Source organism: Bubalus bubalis, chromosome 2, assembly GCF_019923935.1.
Source record: "Bubalus bubalis isolate 160015118507 breed Murrah chromosome 2, NDDB_SH_1, whole genome shotgun sequence".
In the NCBI taxonomy this organism is placed as follows: Eukaryota; Metazoa; Chordata; class Mammalia; order Artiodactyla; family Bovidae; genus Bubalus; species Bubalus bubalis.
Window position 1 is genome coordinate 11,568,000 of NC_059158.1, and position 14,066 is coordinate 11,582,065.

A 14,066-nucleotide genomic window follows, 5' to 3' on the forward strand; every position below is an offset into this window, starting at 1 on the left:
AGGGAGAGCCAGTGTTTCAGTTGGAGTCAGTGCCACAGTTCTAAGGCAGTCATTGAGGAAGAATCCTCTCCCTTGGGGAAGTCTCAGCCTTTTTGTGCTACTCAAGCCTTCAAGTGATTAGGTGAGGCCCACCCACATGTGGGAGAGCAATCTGCTTTACTCTACTGATTTGCATATTAATCTCATCTGCAAAGGGCTTCCCAGGTAGTGCCAGTGGTAAAGAATCTGCCTGCCAGTTTAAGAGACATGGGTTCAATCCCTGGATTGGGAAGCTTCCCTGGAGGAGGGTATGGCAACCCACTCCAGTATTCTTACCTGGAGAACCCCATGGACAGAGGAGCCTGGTGGGCTACAGTCTATAGGATTGCCAAGAGTTGGACACGGCTGAAGCAACTTAACACACACACACTCTTATCCCCAAAACACCCTCTCAGAAACACCCAGGACAATTTTTGACCAAAGGCCACTCCACAGCCCAGTCAAGTTGACATATAACATTATCATACCTGGTGAGGAGACTGAAGCTTTGAGACCTTAGTGGTTTGGTCTGGTGGAGGGCAAATCCAGCTCTAAAACTGAGGCCTGTTCACCTCCTTTGTTCCACGCCTTCCCTTGATCACCCTCATTTAGAAAATGTGGAGACTCAGAGGGTGAGGGCTCGCTGAAGTCAACAAGAATGCAGGGTTGGCCCAGTATTCCCAGTCCACCCCTTTCCCACCCCAGTGATTTGGGGGGAGCTTCAGCTTAATCTGTGCTTATAGCTTGGCCTTTCCCTCAGTGCTCCCAAGCTTGTGTTCCAGTAAAGAGATCAGAGTCAGTACCTGATGAACCCTGAGGAAGGGGAGAGATTTGAAGAACCAGATGAGTTCACTGTCCATACCCAAAATAGTCTGGACTCTGTAGTGCTTCCCAGGCAGGACCTAAAAACAAAAAAGTCCTGTGGTGAGGTTGGCTGGAATCACTGTTGTCTCTTTACTCAGGGCCAAAGTTTTAACCATTGTAATTGATAAAGACTGAGAGAGCATGCTTCTCCAGTTTGAGGAGAGAATGAGAGAGGTGGGGCTGATTCAGAGTAACCCCCAACCCCCTGCTTGTCTCCACCCAGTCAGTACGGCTCTCATCCGCTTCACTGACCCTCCGCAAAGAGGGATCCATTGATCCGCAGATTTATTTTGTTGCTTTAATGCATTAGCTTAGGAACGGTTAGTTTAGGAATGGTCAGACCATTATTTGAAAAGATCTAAACAAAGTCATTCCAAAAATTGCATTTTTTTGAGGCTTGAAAAATCCCTCCACCAAATACATTTAGCCTAGTAAAAGGTAGAAATATAGAGGAAATAAAGATTACAAGAAATGCCATCTTTTAAAAAAATTATTAAAGCATGGTTGATTTACAGTGTGTTAATTTCTGCTGCGCTGCAAAGTGATTCAGCTACACACACATATATATACTTTTCTATTATGACGTATTGCAGAATATTGAATATAGTTCCCTGTGCTATATAGTAGGACACTGTTGTTTACCCATTTTATGTGTAATAGTTAGCATCTGCTAATCCCAAACTCCCAGTCGAGCCTCCCTCCAACCCCTCCCTCTTGGCAGGCACAAGACGCCTGGTTCTCTGTGTCTGTGGGTCTGTCTCTGTTTTGTAGATAAGGTCGTTTGTGTCATATTTTAGATTCCATATATAAGTGGTACTGTATTTGTCTTTTAAAAAAAATAATCTATTTTTGGCTGTGCTGGGTCTTTGGTGCTGCGCGGGCTTTTCTCTGGTTGTGGCGAGCAGGGGCTAGTCTCCAGCTGCGGTGCGCAGGCGTCTCATTGCAGTGACTTCTCTTGGTGCAGAGCGTGGCTCCAGGGTGCGCAGGCTCAGTGATTGTGGCTCCTGGGCTCTAGCGCGCAGGCGCAGTGCTCGTGGTGCACGGGCTTAGTTGCTCCACAGCACGTGGGATCTTCCTGGATCCGGGATTGACCCCATGCCCCTGCAGTGGCAGGTGGCTTCTTTACCACTGAGCCACCAGGGAAGCCCCTGTCTTTCGCTTTTTGACTTGCTTCATTTGGTATGATAATCTGTAGGTCCGTCCGTGTTGCTGCAGATGGCATGATCTCCTTCTTTTTAAGACTGTGTACTATTCCTCTGCGTGTGTGCGTGCGTGTGTGTGGAGAGAGCTTTATCCATTCATATGTCAATGGACAGTCTAGGTTCTCTCCGTGTCTTGGGTATTGTGAATAGTGCTGCTATGAGCAGAGGGGTGCGTGTTTCTCTTTAAATTAGAGTTTGGTCTGGATGTATGCCCAGGAGTGGGATAGCTGGATCACATGGCAACTCTATTTTTAGTTTTTTGAGGAACCTCCATACCCCATCCTCTTCCATAGTGGCCGCACCAATTTAGATTCTCCAACAGTGTGGGAGAGTTCTTTTCTTCTCACCGTATCATTGGTCATTTGTAGACTTTTTAATGATGTCCATTCTGACTGGTGTGAGGGGTAACTCATTGTAATTTTGATTGCATTTCTCTAATAACTAGAGATGATGAGCATCTTTTCATGTCCCTATTGACTATCAGTATGTCTTCTTTGGAGAAATGTCTTTTTAGGCCTTAAGCCTATTTTTTGATGGGGTTGTTTTGTTTGTTTTTGAGTCCTATGAACTGTTTGTATATTTAGAAAATTAAGCTCTTGTCAGTTGTATCATTTGCAAATAGTTTCTCCCAGTCCATAGGTTGTCTTTTTGTTACAATTATGTTTCCTTTGCTGAGCAAAAGCTTAGAAGCTTGATTAGGTCCCATTTCTCTGTTTTTGCTTCTATAGAAACGCCATCTTAAGATAACCACTGCTAATGTTTTGATATGTATGCTTCTAGACATTTTTAGAGTTGACTCTTAACTAGGGTTCTAATCTCATTCATCCATTATTACAGCTGTGTGACCTTGAACAAGTCATTCCACTTTTCTGAGCCTGCCTCTGTTTTTCCCCACCTACAAAGTATCAACTTCTGGTACTTGTGGTGCTTGAATAGAAAAATGAGATTAAGTTTAAAAATAAAATAAAATAAAATAAAAAATAAAATCTGAGCTCTCTCGTTAAAAAAAAAAAAAAAAGAAAAATGAGATTTGTAAGAACCCCTTGTTCATAGTTGGTGCTCGGTTAGTCCCCTCTGTCCACTACATGCTTGTTTTCACTGCCCCTTCTTTTAGGGCTGGGCAGCTGTTTTTAAGAAGAGGTCATGCTGACAGTTCACAGGTCGAATCATCACTCACGTCATGTGATACCCTTTCTACTAAAAGACTTCAACACTCTTGGAAAACAAAACAAGTAACCCTTGAAATATTTGCATGTTAAAAAAAAAAAACTCCCTGCAGCTGTGCGTGTTGATGGATGAAACTACATGCATGTCTCTGCCTCCTGAGAACATGAAAGGATGCTTTGAACCTCCTTTGGAGATTACCTGTAAATGTAGTCGGGGGCAGACTCCTTTGCCCTAAGGCGTTGTGTGACGTTGGGTTGCACTGGGTTACACTGTAGCCCTGCCTGTTGGCCACGCATTGTCTGTTTCATAAATCCCACCCTGGCACAGTGAGTAGATGAGGCACTATGTATGGTTTCCTCTCCCAAGCACATCATGAAGTCCTGTTAACTGTGGACATCTTGACATCTGTGGACATCCTGGGAGGAGAAGAGCTTGTTTTCTGGGGGTCCCTAGAGCGCAGGCTTTCTGAGTCAGGCCTCATCACTGACCACACAGGTGTGACATTTGCAGAAGCCTGCACAAGCAGTCACGAACTATTCATAAGTGAGATAAAGACTTAAGAACACGCTTGTGTGTGTGTGTGTGCACACATATTTTAAGTCAGACCATGCTAGGGACCTTCTTATTGGGAGCATGAGTGTATTTAATCTTCTTTGTTTCTGGCCATACTGCATGGCATATGGGATATTAGTTCCCCGCCCAGGGATCGAACCCATGCTCCCTGCAGTGGACGCTTGGGCTTAACCACAGTCTTACCCACAGACTGCCAGGGCCAGTCCCTATTTATTCTTTTGAGGCTATAAGTTTGAAACCCTATTGTGGAGAACTGGTTTTGATAAAAAGGTAAAGCAATTTAAAAATAATTGGCAAGTCAAGTGAAGGGCATAGAGGGGTTGCACCTTTGAAAGAGAAAGTAAAAATATGCAGGAAATTTGAAGCACCAAAAAGACACACAGCCATGTGTGTGACTGTATTCACATGAAGGGCTTTGGCCACATGCCTTTTATGGAGAGCCTGCTTCTGAAATAAATCCTTGCTTGTGACCCCATGGTCCTCCCGGGTCAGGAAAGCCAGACATGAATGATGCACTTTATGGAGGAGGTAATTGCAGTCAGTAAATATTCATAAAAACAAGAGATTGAACCCCCACCCCTGCCTTTTGATCAGAATTGCAATGAAGCAGTGTTTGAGATTCAACCAGGCAATCCTAAAGGAAATCAGTCCTGAATATTCATTGGAAGGACTGATGCTGAAGCTGAAACGTCAATACTTTGGCCACCTGATGTGTAACTGACTCATTGGAAAAAACCCTGATGCTGGGAAAGATTGAAGGCAGGAGGAGAAGCGGATGACAGAGGATGAGATGGTTGGATGGCATCACCGATGCGACAGACATGAGTTTGGGTAGGCTCTGGGAGTTGGTGATGAACAGGGAGGCCTGGAGTGCTGCAGTCCATGGGGTTGCAAAGAGCTGGACACGACTGAGCAACTGAACTGAGTGTTTGAGGTCTAGCTCCTGGAAGGACAGGCTTAAAAGCAGACCAGAAAAGGAGGATTGAGTCACAGGGACCCATGTCCTCAGTCAGAGACACTGTTTGTAAAGTGGTTCCTCTCAGTTCCACGAAGATGCCCTCCACCTTCCTGCCATCACCACATGGGTAGCTCGGGTGGCCTGGGTCTTCTGCATCCTTCCCAAAGTGTGTCCCCTCTCCTGGGGACAGGCACTTCCCTCCAAGACTGGCCCTGGCTCTGTTACATTGCACCTGAGCACTGACCTGGCTTCCCAGGGCCTCTGCTTCCTTGCTTTTCTCTGTTGGGTGGGCAGCTACCCCAGGCCACGTGGCTGGCCTTTTCCTCCTTGGACCTCACACAGGCCACACTGCCAACAGCAGGTAGCAGCCTGGTTATTTTGTGCCTCTCGTGCTTGTAAGAAAACCCAGTAGGTCTGTGTCCTGTGGTTTTGTACTGGGTCCCTGGTGTTGAAACATAACCCCCGTGGCCAAACTGTGCCAGCAGCCCACAGTGATGGGCAGTGAACCAGTGCAGGGCGCTCTGTGGGTCAAGTGGGTGCCGGGAGCCTGTGTTTGACTTGAAGGAAACTGGGGACCTTACAAGAAACTGACAAGGAGACACAAGGCTTGAAATACAAAGGAGCAAATTTAGTGTCCTTTGTGGCTCATAAAATACTAGTGCTCTTGTGCTAAATAAATCTCACTTCATGTCGGGCAGCGGGGAGAGGTGATGACTGAATGCTAGTTACGTGGGGATGGCCAGTGGCCAGGCATGTTGTACGAGGGCTGGTGGAGATGAGGTCCAGCCCCCCGATCGGCTGCTCACTGCCTGCTCAGTGGTTCCTGCATCCTAAGTGGAGTACTGATGCCCAGTGGGGGAGCGGGGGCAGGTGGTGGGGGCGGCAGGGTTGCGGGGGGTGTACTGGCCTGAAACATGACTGACGGGGCCTGGGAATGGCAGGTGCAATGGTGAGGGTATTAGCACAAGTTGGAGTGCCCGATGCAGCGAGGCCAAACAAACGGAAACATTGGAGTTTGGAGCAGAGAAAGGTTAATTGCAGGGCCATGCAAAGAGACAGTGGCTCATGCCCTAAAAATATCCTAAGCTCCTGGAAGGGTTTTGGCAAAGCACTTTTAAAAGCCAGGTTGGAGTGTGGGGGGGGCAGATTGCAGGGTCACGTGATCAGCTTGTGTACAATTATCTGATTGGTTGACGGTGAGGGAACAGGGTGATGTCACAGGGGTTCATGTTATTGGTCCTTAGGTTCCAGGAGGCCTGGGGCTATGTGCTCATGGTCATCAAATATTAGTAGAGTAGTTAACATCTGTTTGGTGGTGGGTTTTCATACCTGCAAAGCGACTCAAGAACTGTACATCAAATAGGGGCTTCTCTGGTGGCTCAGATGGTAAAGAATCTGCCTGCAATGCAAGTGACCTGTGGTCCATCCCTGGGTCAGGAAGATCCCCTGAAGAAGGGAATGGCAGCCCACTCCAGTATTCTTGCCTGGAGAATTCCATGGCCAAGAGGAGCCTGGCAGGCTACAGTCCACAGGGTCACAAAGAGTTGGACACGACTGAGCAACTAACACTTTCACTTTTCACTTTCATATCTGCAAAGCAACTCAGGAACTGTGCATCAAATACTATTATCTAGGTACTTCAGAGAGGAGCTTGAGCAGAAAATACGGGGGCGGCCTGTCTCCCAGGAAGGGCCCCATGGGGTCCTGCTGGGTTGCAGTTCCTCTCTTTTTTCCTGATACTCCTCAGTCTTGAGAACAAGTTTTTGAACAAGAAAAGGAATAAAAGTTCAGAGAAGGAGGTTAATCGTAGACTTGACAGAGCTACCCACACGGTCCGGCTTGGTTACAAGGGGAGTGTTGGGCCTGGGCTCGGCTGGTTGTGCGCTTGTCCGCAGGTGGGGTGGCCGGAGGGGGCTAGGCCAGCAGATACCATCTCATTCCCCCGGGGGAGATGGAGGGGGCGGGGAATGGCCTGGCCCGCTCCCACTGACCTCCTCTCTCTGCTCTTCCCCTTTTTGAAGGACGGAGGCTGCACGTGTCCAGGAGATGTCGCCAAAGCCTTTGGTAAGAGGCCGTGGAGGGGCGGAGCGTGCAGGGGTTGGCGGGGGAAGGGTGAGCTCCATGTAGGGGTGCCGGAGGGAGGGGGCAGACACGTTCGGAGAGGATCGGGGCCAATCCTGAGTTTCCTCTCCCTGGATCTCAGCCTCTGATTGGCCCACATCCTGGCATCCTTTGGTTCTAGCCCAGTGCCCAGGGATAGATAGTGGGCAAAGTCAGAGTCCAGAAGTCACAACTGAGAAGGCTCAGGGGACCCGTTGGAAGGGGACTGTACCAGGTCTGATGCTCCCTGAAACTTCAGCGAGAGGGTGTTTGGAGCCTAACCTGGGGTTAATATCCCAGCCGCAGTTTCACATACCAGATGCTGAGGAGCCTGTTTCCCACTAGGGGGCAGCAGCGTCCGGCTGTCGTCTGGTGGGGCTGGACCACAGGCCGGCTGGCCAGGTGTTTTCTTGGGAAGGCACTGGGCCATGTAGCATCTCCGCAGGCTGTGCCCCGTGCCCGCCACTGAACCTTTGCCAACTGCGGTCCACAGCTGTGAGGTGTGCCAGCCGGAGGCAGCCCTTCCCTCCTTTCCTGATGCCAGGACCGGGTTTGCTGCTGGTTTATTTTTTTCTTTTTCGCTGGAGGGAATTTTCTGCCTTGGGCACCCCTCAAAGATGCCGCTGGCCCCTCCTCTCACCTGTAAGAGGTGATATCCCCTCTTGTCCTTCCTTATCACTGTTTTGGTTCAGTCCGTAAATCGTCTTAGGTTCATTATGCAGGGCAGTGTTCTTAGCAGCTAGGTTTTGTAGCAACCCTGGAGAACGTGCAGGGGAGAGAGGCCCCCAGAGGCGAGTGACAAGGTAAGGGTCCTGCACTCAAGGGCAGAGTCGGGATTCCTGCTCAACTGGTCTTTCACTCGCCTCTTATAATAACGATCAGCCGCCAAGGACGTTTCTCCTGTGGGGTTTTCAGCTGGAAGTACTGAACACTGAGGGGTGTCTGTCTCGGGCTCCCCTCAAATAGGGCACACGGGCACCCTGTACAGAGTGGTCTCTGGACTCGGGCTCTGAAGGCTTGTCTCCACCCCCATTCCAGGAAGTGTAGCCATGCCTTCGGACGGAGAGGAACCACTTTGGGAAAAAATGCTGGTTGGGAAAGGACACAAGAGCATTCAGAAAGGGAAGTGATTGGAAGCCTCTTCAAAGCACTGCTTCCTGAGTTGTGGTCATCAGGAGGCCTGACTGGACACCAGTTGTCCCTGCCCCCTTATCATCATGGCGGGGGGACCGAGGAGCTGGCATTTGTTCTGGGGACCCTGCAGGGAAGTCGTCAAAGCTTGCTGCCAAGTCGGGAGGCCCTGTGTCTTGCTTGCCTGATTCCCAGGCCCAGGGTCCAGCCCTGCAGAGCCGGCCTTCTGTGATGCTGGTCGGAAGGGCCTGGGACACCCGAGGCACACCTCGAAGTCCTCTTACAAATATTTAAGTGACCAGCTGGAAGTGGTCAAGGCCAGTTTTTAGGGGAGTCTGTGCTTGCTCCTTCTGATCCTTCATCCTGACTGTGTAACACTTCTGTACCCTGATATCCCCCGATTCTGAACGTAAACCCTCAGTAGGATGGTCAGGATGGTGAACGGTGACTGTTTCTATTTCTTCCGTGTATGCCTTCTACTTTCCTGACAGCTAGTTACGCCACCTCTGCCATGTGCTGTGATAAACACTGAGGACAGAGCAGTGAGCCAGCCCTGGTCCTACCACTCCTGGTTCGGATCCAACATAACCTCCAAAGGCCGCTGCAACACCCCAGTCTCCTCTGTACCTGTGCTGGAAGTTTCATGTCATTCGGTGGTTTATATGGGGTGTTTTTACACTGGAAGTCAAATGTTTATCACAACAGAGGTGTGAGTCGAGTTTTACAGGATATATCTTTAGACAGATGTGTGTATATGTTTGATGTACACAGACATACACATGTGTACACACAAACACACACATACAGATATCTCTCCTTCATGCCTTAGCTCTAGGGAAGGAAGTTCTGTCTGTTCTGAGATCCCTTCCTGTCTCTACAGAGTGTGAGAGTGCAGAGACCTTTAGGTAGACCAGATGCCCAATGGGGACATGGCAGAGGATTTATTGTATTAAGTATGAGATTGGACAACACGCTGAGATGCTGCTTACTTCTAAAGCTTCTCTGATTTTAAGAGAGACCTGTGGAAGATGGTCATAGGAAGTCAACAATAACCATTAAGGATTGCCAAGTGTACCAGTCACCAAGCTTCAGTAGGTTGTGTTGCTCGGACTGTCTGGTGCCTGTCTGCCCTTAACTTGTTTCCCCAAGTAGGGAAGTCGAGTTTTTTCTCACTATAGCCAGGAGAGGGAGTGGGAGTTGGTAGTCCTTGCATCTTTCTGGAGCTGATTTTTCCCTGACTCTTTTCTCTGCTGCTTCTTTTTGTCCCCACTTTGGGGTACAGGGGCTGGAGCAGATTTTGTCATGCTGGGAGGAATGTTTTCGGGCCATACTGAGTGTGCCGGAGAGGTGATCGAGAGGAATGGACAGAAGCTCAAGCTCTTCTATGGGATGAGCTCAGAGACGGCGATGAAGAAACACTCAGGAGGGGTCGCGGAGTATAGGTATGTGGGGGTGGGATGGGGAGTGGGCACAGCGCCATCACTGGTGAGGTTACATTCCCTTGCTTCTTACAGAAATGGGATGGAAAGAGGTCTCAGAGAGTACAAGTTTGTTTATATTATGGTGGCTTCCCTTGTAGCTCAGCTGGTAAAGAGTCCGCCTGCAATGCAGGAGACCCTGGTTCAATCCCTGGGTTGGGAAGATCCCCCAGGATTCTTGGGCTTCCCTGGTGGCTCAGCTGGTAAAAGAATCCACCTGCAATGTGGGAGACCTGGGGGATGGAAGTAGGTCTCAAAGAATACGAGTCTCTTTATATTATGGTACCAGGGGAAAGACCTGGGAAACATTTTTAAAATTAAGATATTTAATTAAATGATTGTATGGCTTACCTTTTTTTAATTGAAGTATAGTTGATTTACAACATTGTTAGTTTCAGGTGTATGGCAAAGTGATTCAGTTGTACATACATATACATTTTTTTTTCAGATTCTTTTTCCTTATAGGTTACTGCAAAATATTGAATAGAGTTCCCTGTGCTATACAGTAGGTCCTTGTTGGTTATCTACTGTAAGCCTAGCAGTGTGTACATGTCAGTGCCAGACTCTGAGTCTGTCCCCCATCTTCCTTCCTGGTAACCGTAAGTTTATTCATAAATTCATTTGTATCATTCTTTTTAGATTGTGCATAGAAGCCGTATCATATGATATTTGTCTTTCTCTGACTTCTTAGTAGGTCCCTCCATGTTGCTGCAAATGGCATTATTTCATTTTTAATGGCTGAGTAATATTCCATCGTGTACATGTTATATGTACCACATATTCTTTATCCATTTATCTGTCGATGGACATTTAGGATGCTCCCATGTCCTGTCTATTGGAAACAGAGCTGTAGTGAATGCTGGGGTACATGTATCCTTTAGAATCATGTTTTCCCCAGATACATGTCCAGGAGTGGGGCTGGATCATATGGCAGCTCCGCTTTTAGTCTCCTAAGGAGTCTCCATACTGTTTCCGTAGTGGTGTACCAGTTTGCATTCCCACCAGCAGTGTAGGAGGGTTCTGTTTTCTCCACACCCTTTCTAGCATTTACTCTTTGTAGACTTTTTGACCATGGCCATTATGACTGGTGTGAGAGGTGATCTCTAATATTGAGCCACATGAGCTATTTGTAAATTTTGGAAAGTAATCCCTTGCTAGTTGCCATCATTTGCAAGTCTTTTCTTCCATTCTGTGGGTTGTCTTTTCATTTTGATTATGGTTTCCTTTGCTGTGCAGAAACTTTTTTGAGTTTAATTCAGTTCAGTCACTCAGTCGTGTCCGACTTTTTGCGACCCCATGAATCGCAGCATGCCAGGCTTCCCTGTCTATCACCAACACCCGGAGTTCACTCAGACTCAGGTCCATCGAGTCAGTGATGCCATCCAGCAGTTTAATTAGGTCCCATTTATTTTTATTCCTGTTACTCTAGGAGATGGGTCAAAAGATATTGTTGTGATTTATGTCAAAGAGTTTTACCTATGTTTTCCTCTGAGTTTCATAGTATCAGGTCTTACATTTAGGTCTTAAATCCATTTTGAGTTTCTTTTTGTGTATGATGTTAATGTAATTGACCATAGGTGTGTGGATTTATTTCTGAGCTTGCTGTCCTGTTCCATTTACCTACATTTTTGTGCCAGTACCATATTCTTTAGATAACTGTAGCTTTGTATATAGTATAGTCTGAAGTCAGGGGGGCCTGATTCCTCCAGCTTCATTTTTCTTTCTCAAGATCACTTTGGCTATTTGGGGTCTTTTGTGTCTCCATACAAATTGTAAGAATTTTTTGTTGTTGTTCTGTGAAAAATGCCATTGCTAATTTGATAGAGATTGCATTGAATGTGTAGATTGCATTGGGTAGTATAAGCATGTTGACAGTATTGATTCCTCCAATCCAAGAACGTGGTTTCTTTCCATCTATTTATGTCATCTTTGATTAGAAAACCCATCCTGGCCTCTTTCAAAACAGCCATAATTTTTATCCAACTAGCATTGGCAGTGTTTGGGGTCGAGTTGGAAATGGAATTAGGGGTATGCGTGAGTAGTTATGACTTTTGTTGCCAGCCCTGGAGGGGACCCACTAGGCTTCCAGGGGGCTAGGCCAGAATATCCCAGCCTTGTCCTGAGAGAGCCCCTGTGGAGCCTGGGTGAGTCAGGCTGAAGGGTCTCCCACCGCATGTGAGATGGGGTGGGTGACACCCCCTCCCGGAGGTCAGACCTTTTGGGAAGAATGCCCTGTCACCTGCAGCAGCTCCCACAGGACTCGCCCCTGCCTGCAGGTTTAGACAGCTGACACAGGCAGCATTTGTAGGCATTTAATCATGTCAGTCTGCAGAAGGGATGCTCACATCTGCTTATCTGTTCCACTTCCGTTTTAATTGAGTGTACGTGTGTTTGAAGAACGTTGTGGCAGAATTTACTCACCACCTCGCCCTGCTCTGTAGAGTCTGCCATTGCGTCTCATCAGAGTTGGCAGTGATGACAGGCTGCACCATGTGGATGGGACAGGAGCTCCTGAATCCTTAGAAGGACGGAAATTCAGGCCCCCTGCCATGGGCCGATACCCTCCATTTCCTACCACTTATTCCACACCCAAAAGCTTACCATGAGGACGTGGGATTTGGATGCATTATGTAAGGTCTGAGCCACGCTCAAGGTACACAGTTCAGTCACTGAGATATTTCAGGTGGGCAGGCTGGTGGGAGGGGTGGGGTCCCCCCCCAGAGCTCTGTTCCTCGGTACTGGTAGTCTAACTTCACTCCTCTTTTTCTGCAGTCTTTTTCTCTCTCGGGGGGAATCTCAATAAGAAAAAGATGTTGTAGTTATGGGGACAGCGGGGTGGGAACAAGGAGCTGGGGGCTACATTCACACCTTCATCCTGGAAGCTGCAGACAGTTTAGGACAAGAGGGACACCCCATCCCATGCAGCCTCCAAAGGCCTCTTTCTCCTGTGTGATGACTGGTGGAGGAGGCTGGACAGTTGGGGGAGAGAGAGAAAGGGGTTTACTGCCTCCCCTTCGACCTGAGCCTCTGCCAAGCAGCCTAATGCTTTACCAGTACCACTGTTCAAGGGCCTGTGCCTTCTCCCATGTGCTGGTCTGGGAGAGGAAGCATTGCAACTGCATGACAGCCAGGTGCTTTGCCTGGAGGACTTTTTTTGCCCTCTAGCCACTGCATCTGTTTTGGGCTTCTAAGAAAAGCAGGTAGGGAAGGCCGGACCAAGCTAGAGCGTGAACAGAAACCAAGGAGCTGAACAAAAAACCATCTTCTGTGATTCCAGCAGGGTTTAGACAAAACAGAAACTAGAAGATCTGGGAGTACCAAGACTCAGTTCCGGAAGTGGATTCAATCAAATCTTAGACACGGAAGGAAAGTGCTGAAGGAGTGAGAAGCGTAATCCAGAGGCAGCATGAACCCTCTAGGCTGCATCCGTGTTCTGTCTCTGCATCACCCCCGCCCCCCCATCATCCAATCTCCTCCTAAGACTGGTTCTCCTACTTTGACATTGTATTTAATTAAGGCCGAGTTATTTATGCTTTGCTGGTTCCTTCCCAGTCATTACCCATTTAGTTCTCACACTGTCCTTGGGAGACACATCAAAGCCCTTCATTTTACAGATGAGAAGACTTGGGCGTCGATGATAAATGACTTGCAAAAGGTACCATCGCCACTTAGAGAAGAAGTGATGCTGAGGATCTGGAGGGTGTCTGTAAGCCTGGGGAGGCCGTGGAAATGTTTGTTAAAAAATGAAATGGTTATCATTTCTGGCACATACGCACATGTTGGTCTGTGGTCAGAGAATACAGCAATACCAGTCATCTTGGGTGTGACCAGTGACCGGCTTCATGAACTTGTTGCTGTAAACTAGCCCCTAGGCCAGCCCTTGGTCTGGTCAATGGTTGTGTTTTTGTTTTTCCTTAATTTTTATTGGACTATAGTTATTTGTTTACAATGTTGTGTTAGTTTCTGCTTTACAGCAAAGTAAATCAGCTATATGTATACCTATATCCCCTCTTTATTTGGATTTCCCTCCCATTTCTGCTTTGTAGATAAGTTCCTTTCTACCATTTTTCTAGATTCCACATATACGTGTTATTGCATATTTGTTTTTCTCTGACTTGACTTCACTCTGTATGACTGTCTCGAGGTCTATCCATGTTTTTGCATATGGTACAATTTCATTCCGTTTTCTGGCTGAGTAATATTCCATTCTGGATGTGTGCCACATCAGTAGCCATTCCTGTTGATGGACATTAGGTTGCTTCCATGTCTGGGCTATTGTAAATAGTACTGCAGTAAACATTGAGGTGCCTGTATCTTTTTGGAATTCAGGGTTTTCTCTGGTATATGCCCAGGAGTGGGATTGCTGGGTCATAGGGTAGCTCTATTTTTAGTTTTTTAAGGAACCTCCATACTGTTCTCCTTTAACCAAGGAAAGGTCTTTGCTTCAGGTAGGCTTATTCCAAGGTATTTTTATTTTTTGTTGCAATGGTAAAATGGTATTTCCTTAATTTCTCTTTCTGATCTTTCATTGTTGGTGTATAGGAATGCAAGAGATTTCTGTGCATTAATTTTGTA

The 14,066-nt window shown here is 47.4% G+C and overlaps 1 protein-coding gene across 11 annotated transcripts in view; it reads left to right on the forward strand.

The window, feature by feature from the left end:
- Positions 1-14,066, forward strand: part of GMPR (guanosine monophosphate reductase) — a 64,215-nt gene that overhangs the window by 48,250 nt on the left and 1,899 nt on the right. For 3 of the 11 annotated variants that reach the window (XR_003103834.3, XR_003103827.3, XR_003103825.3), the window contains 3 exons: positions 6,804-6,846; positions 9,296-9,455; positions 9,940-10,090. Coding sequence is in view for 4 of the 11 variants with exons in the window: in XM_044927404.2 (XP_044783339.2) it covers positions 6,804-6,846; positions 7,921-8,245 (368 nt within the window). In the remaining 7 variants the exon portion in view is untranslated. Of the gene's footprint in view, positions 1-6,803; positions 6,847-7,920; positions 8,740-9,295; positions 9,456-9,939; positions 10,091-14,066 lie in introns of those variants that run through there. The other 8 variants (XM_025265979.3, XM_006079305.4, XR_003103830.3 and 5 more) reach the window with 4 other exon arrangements.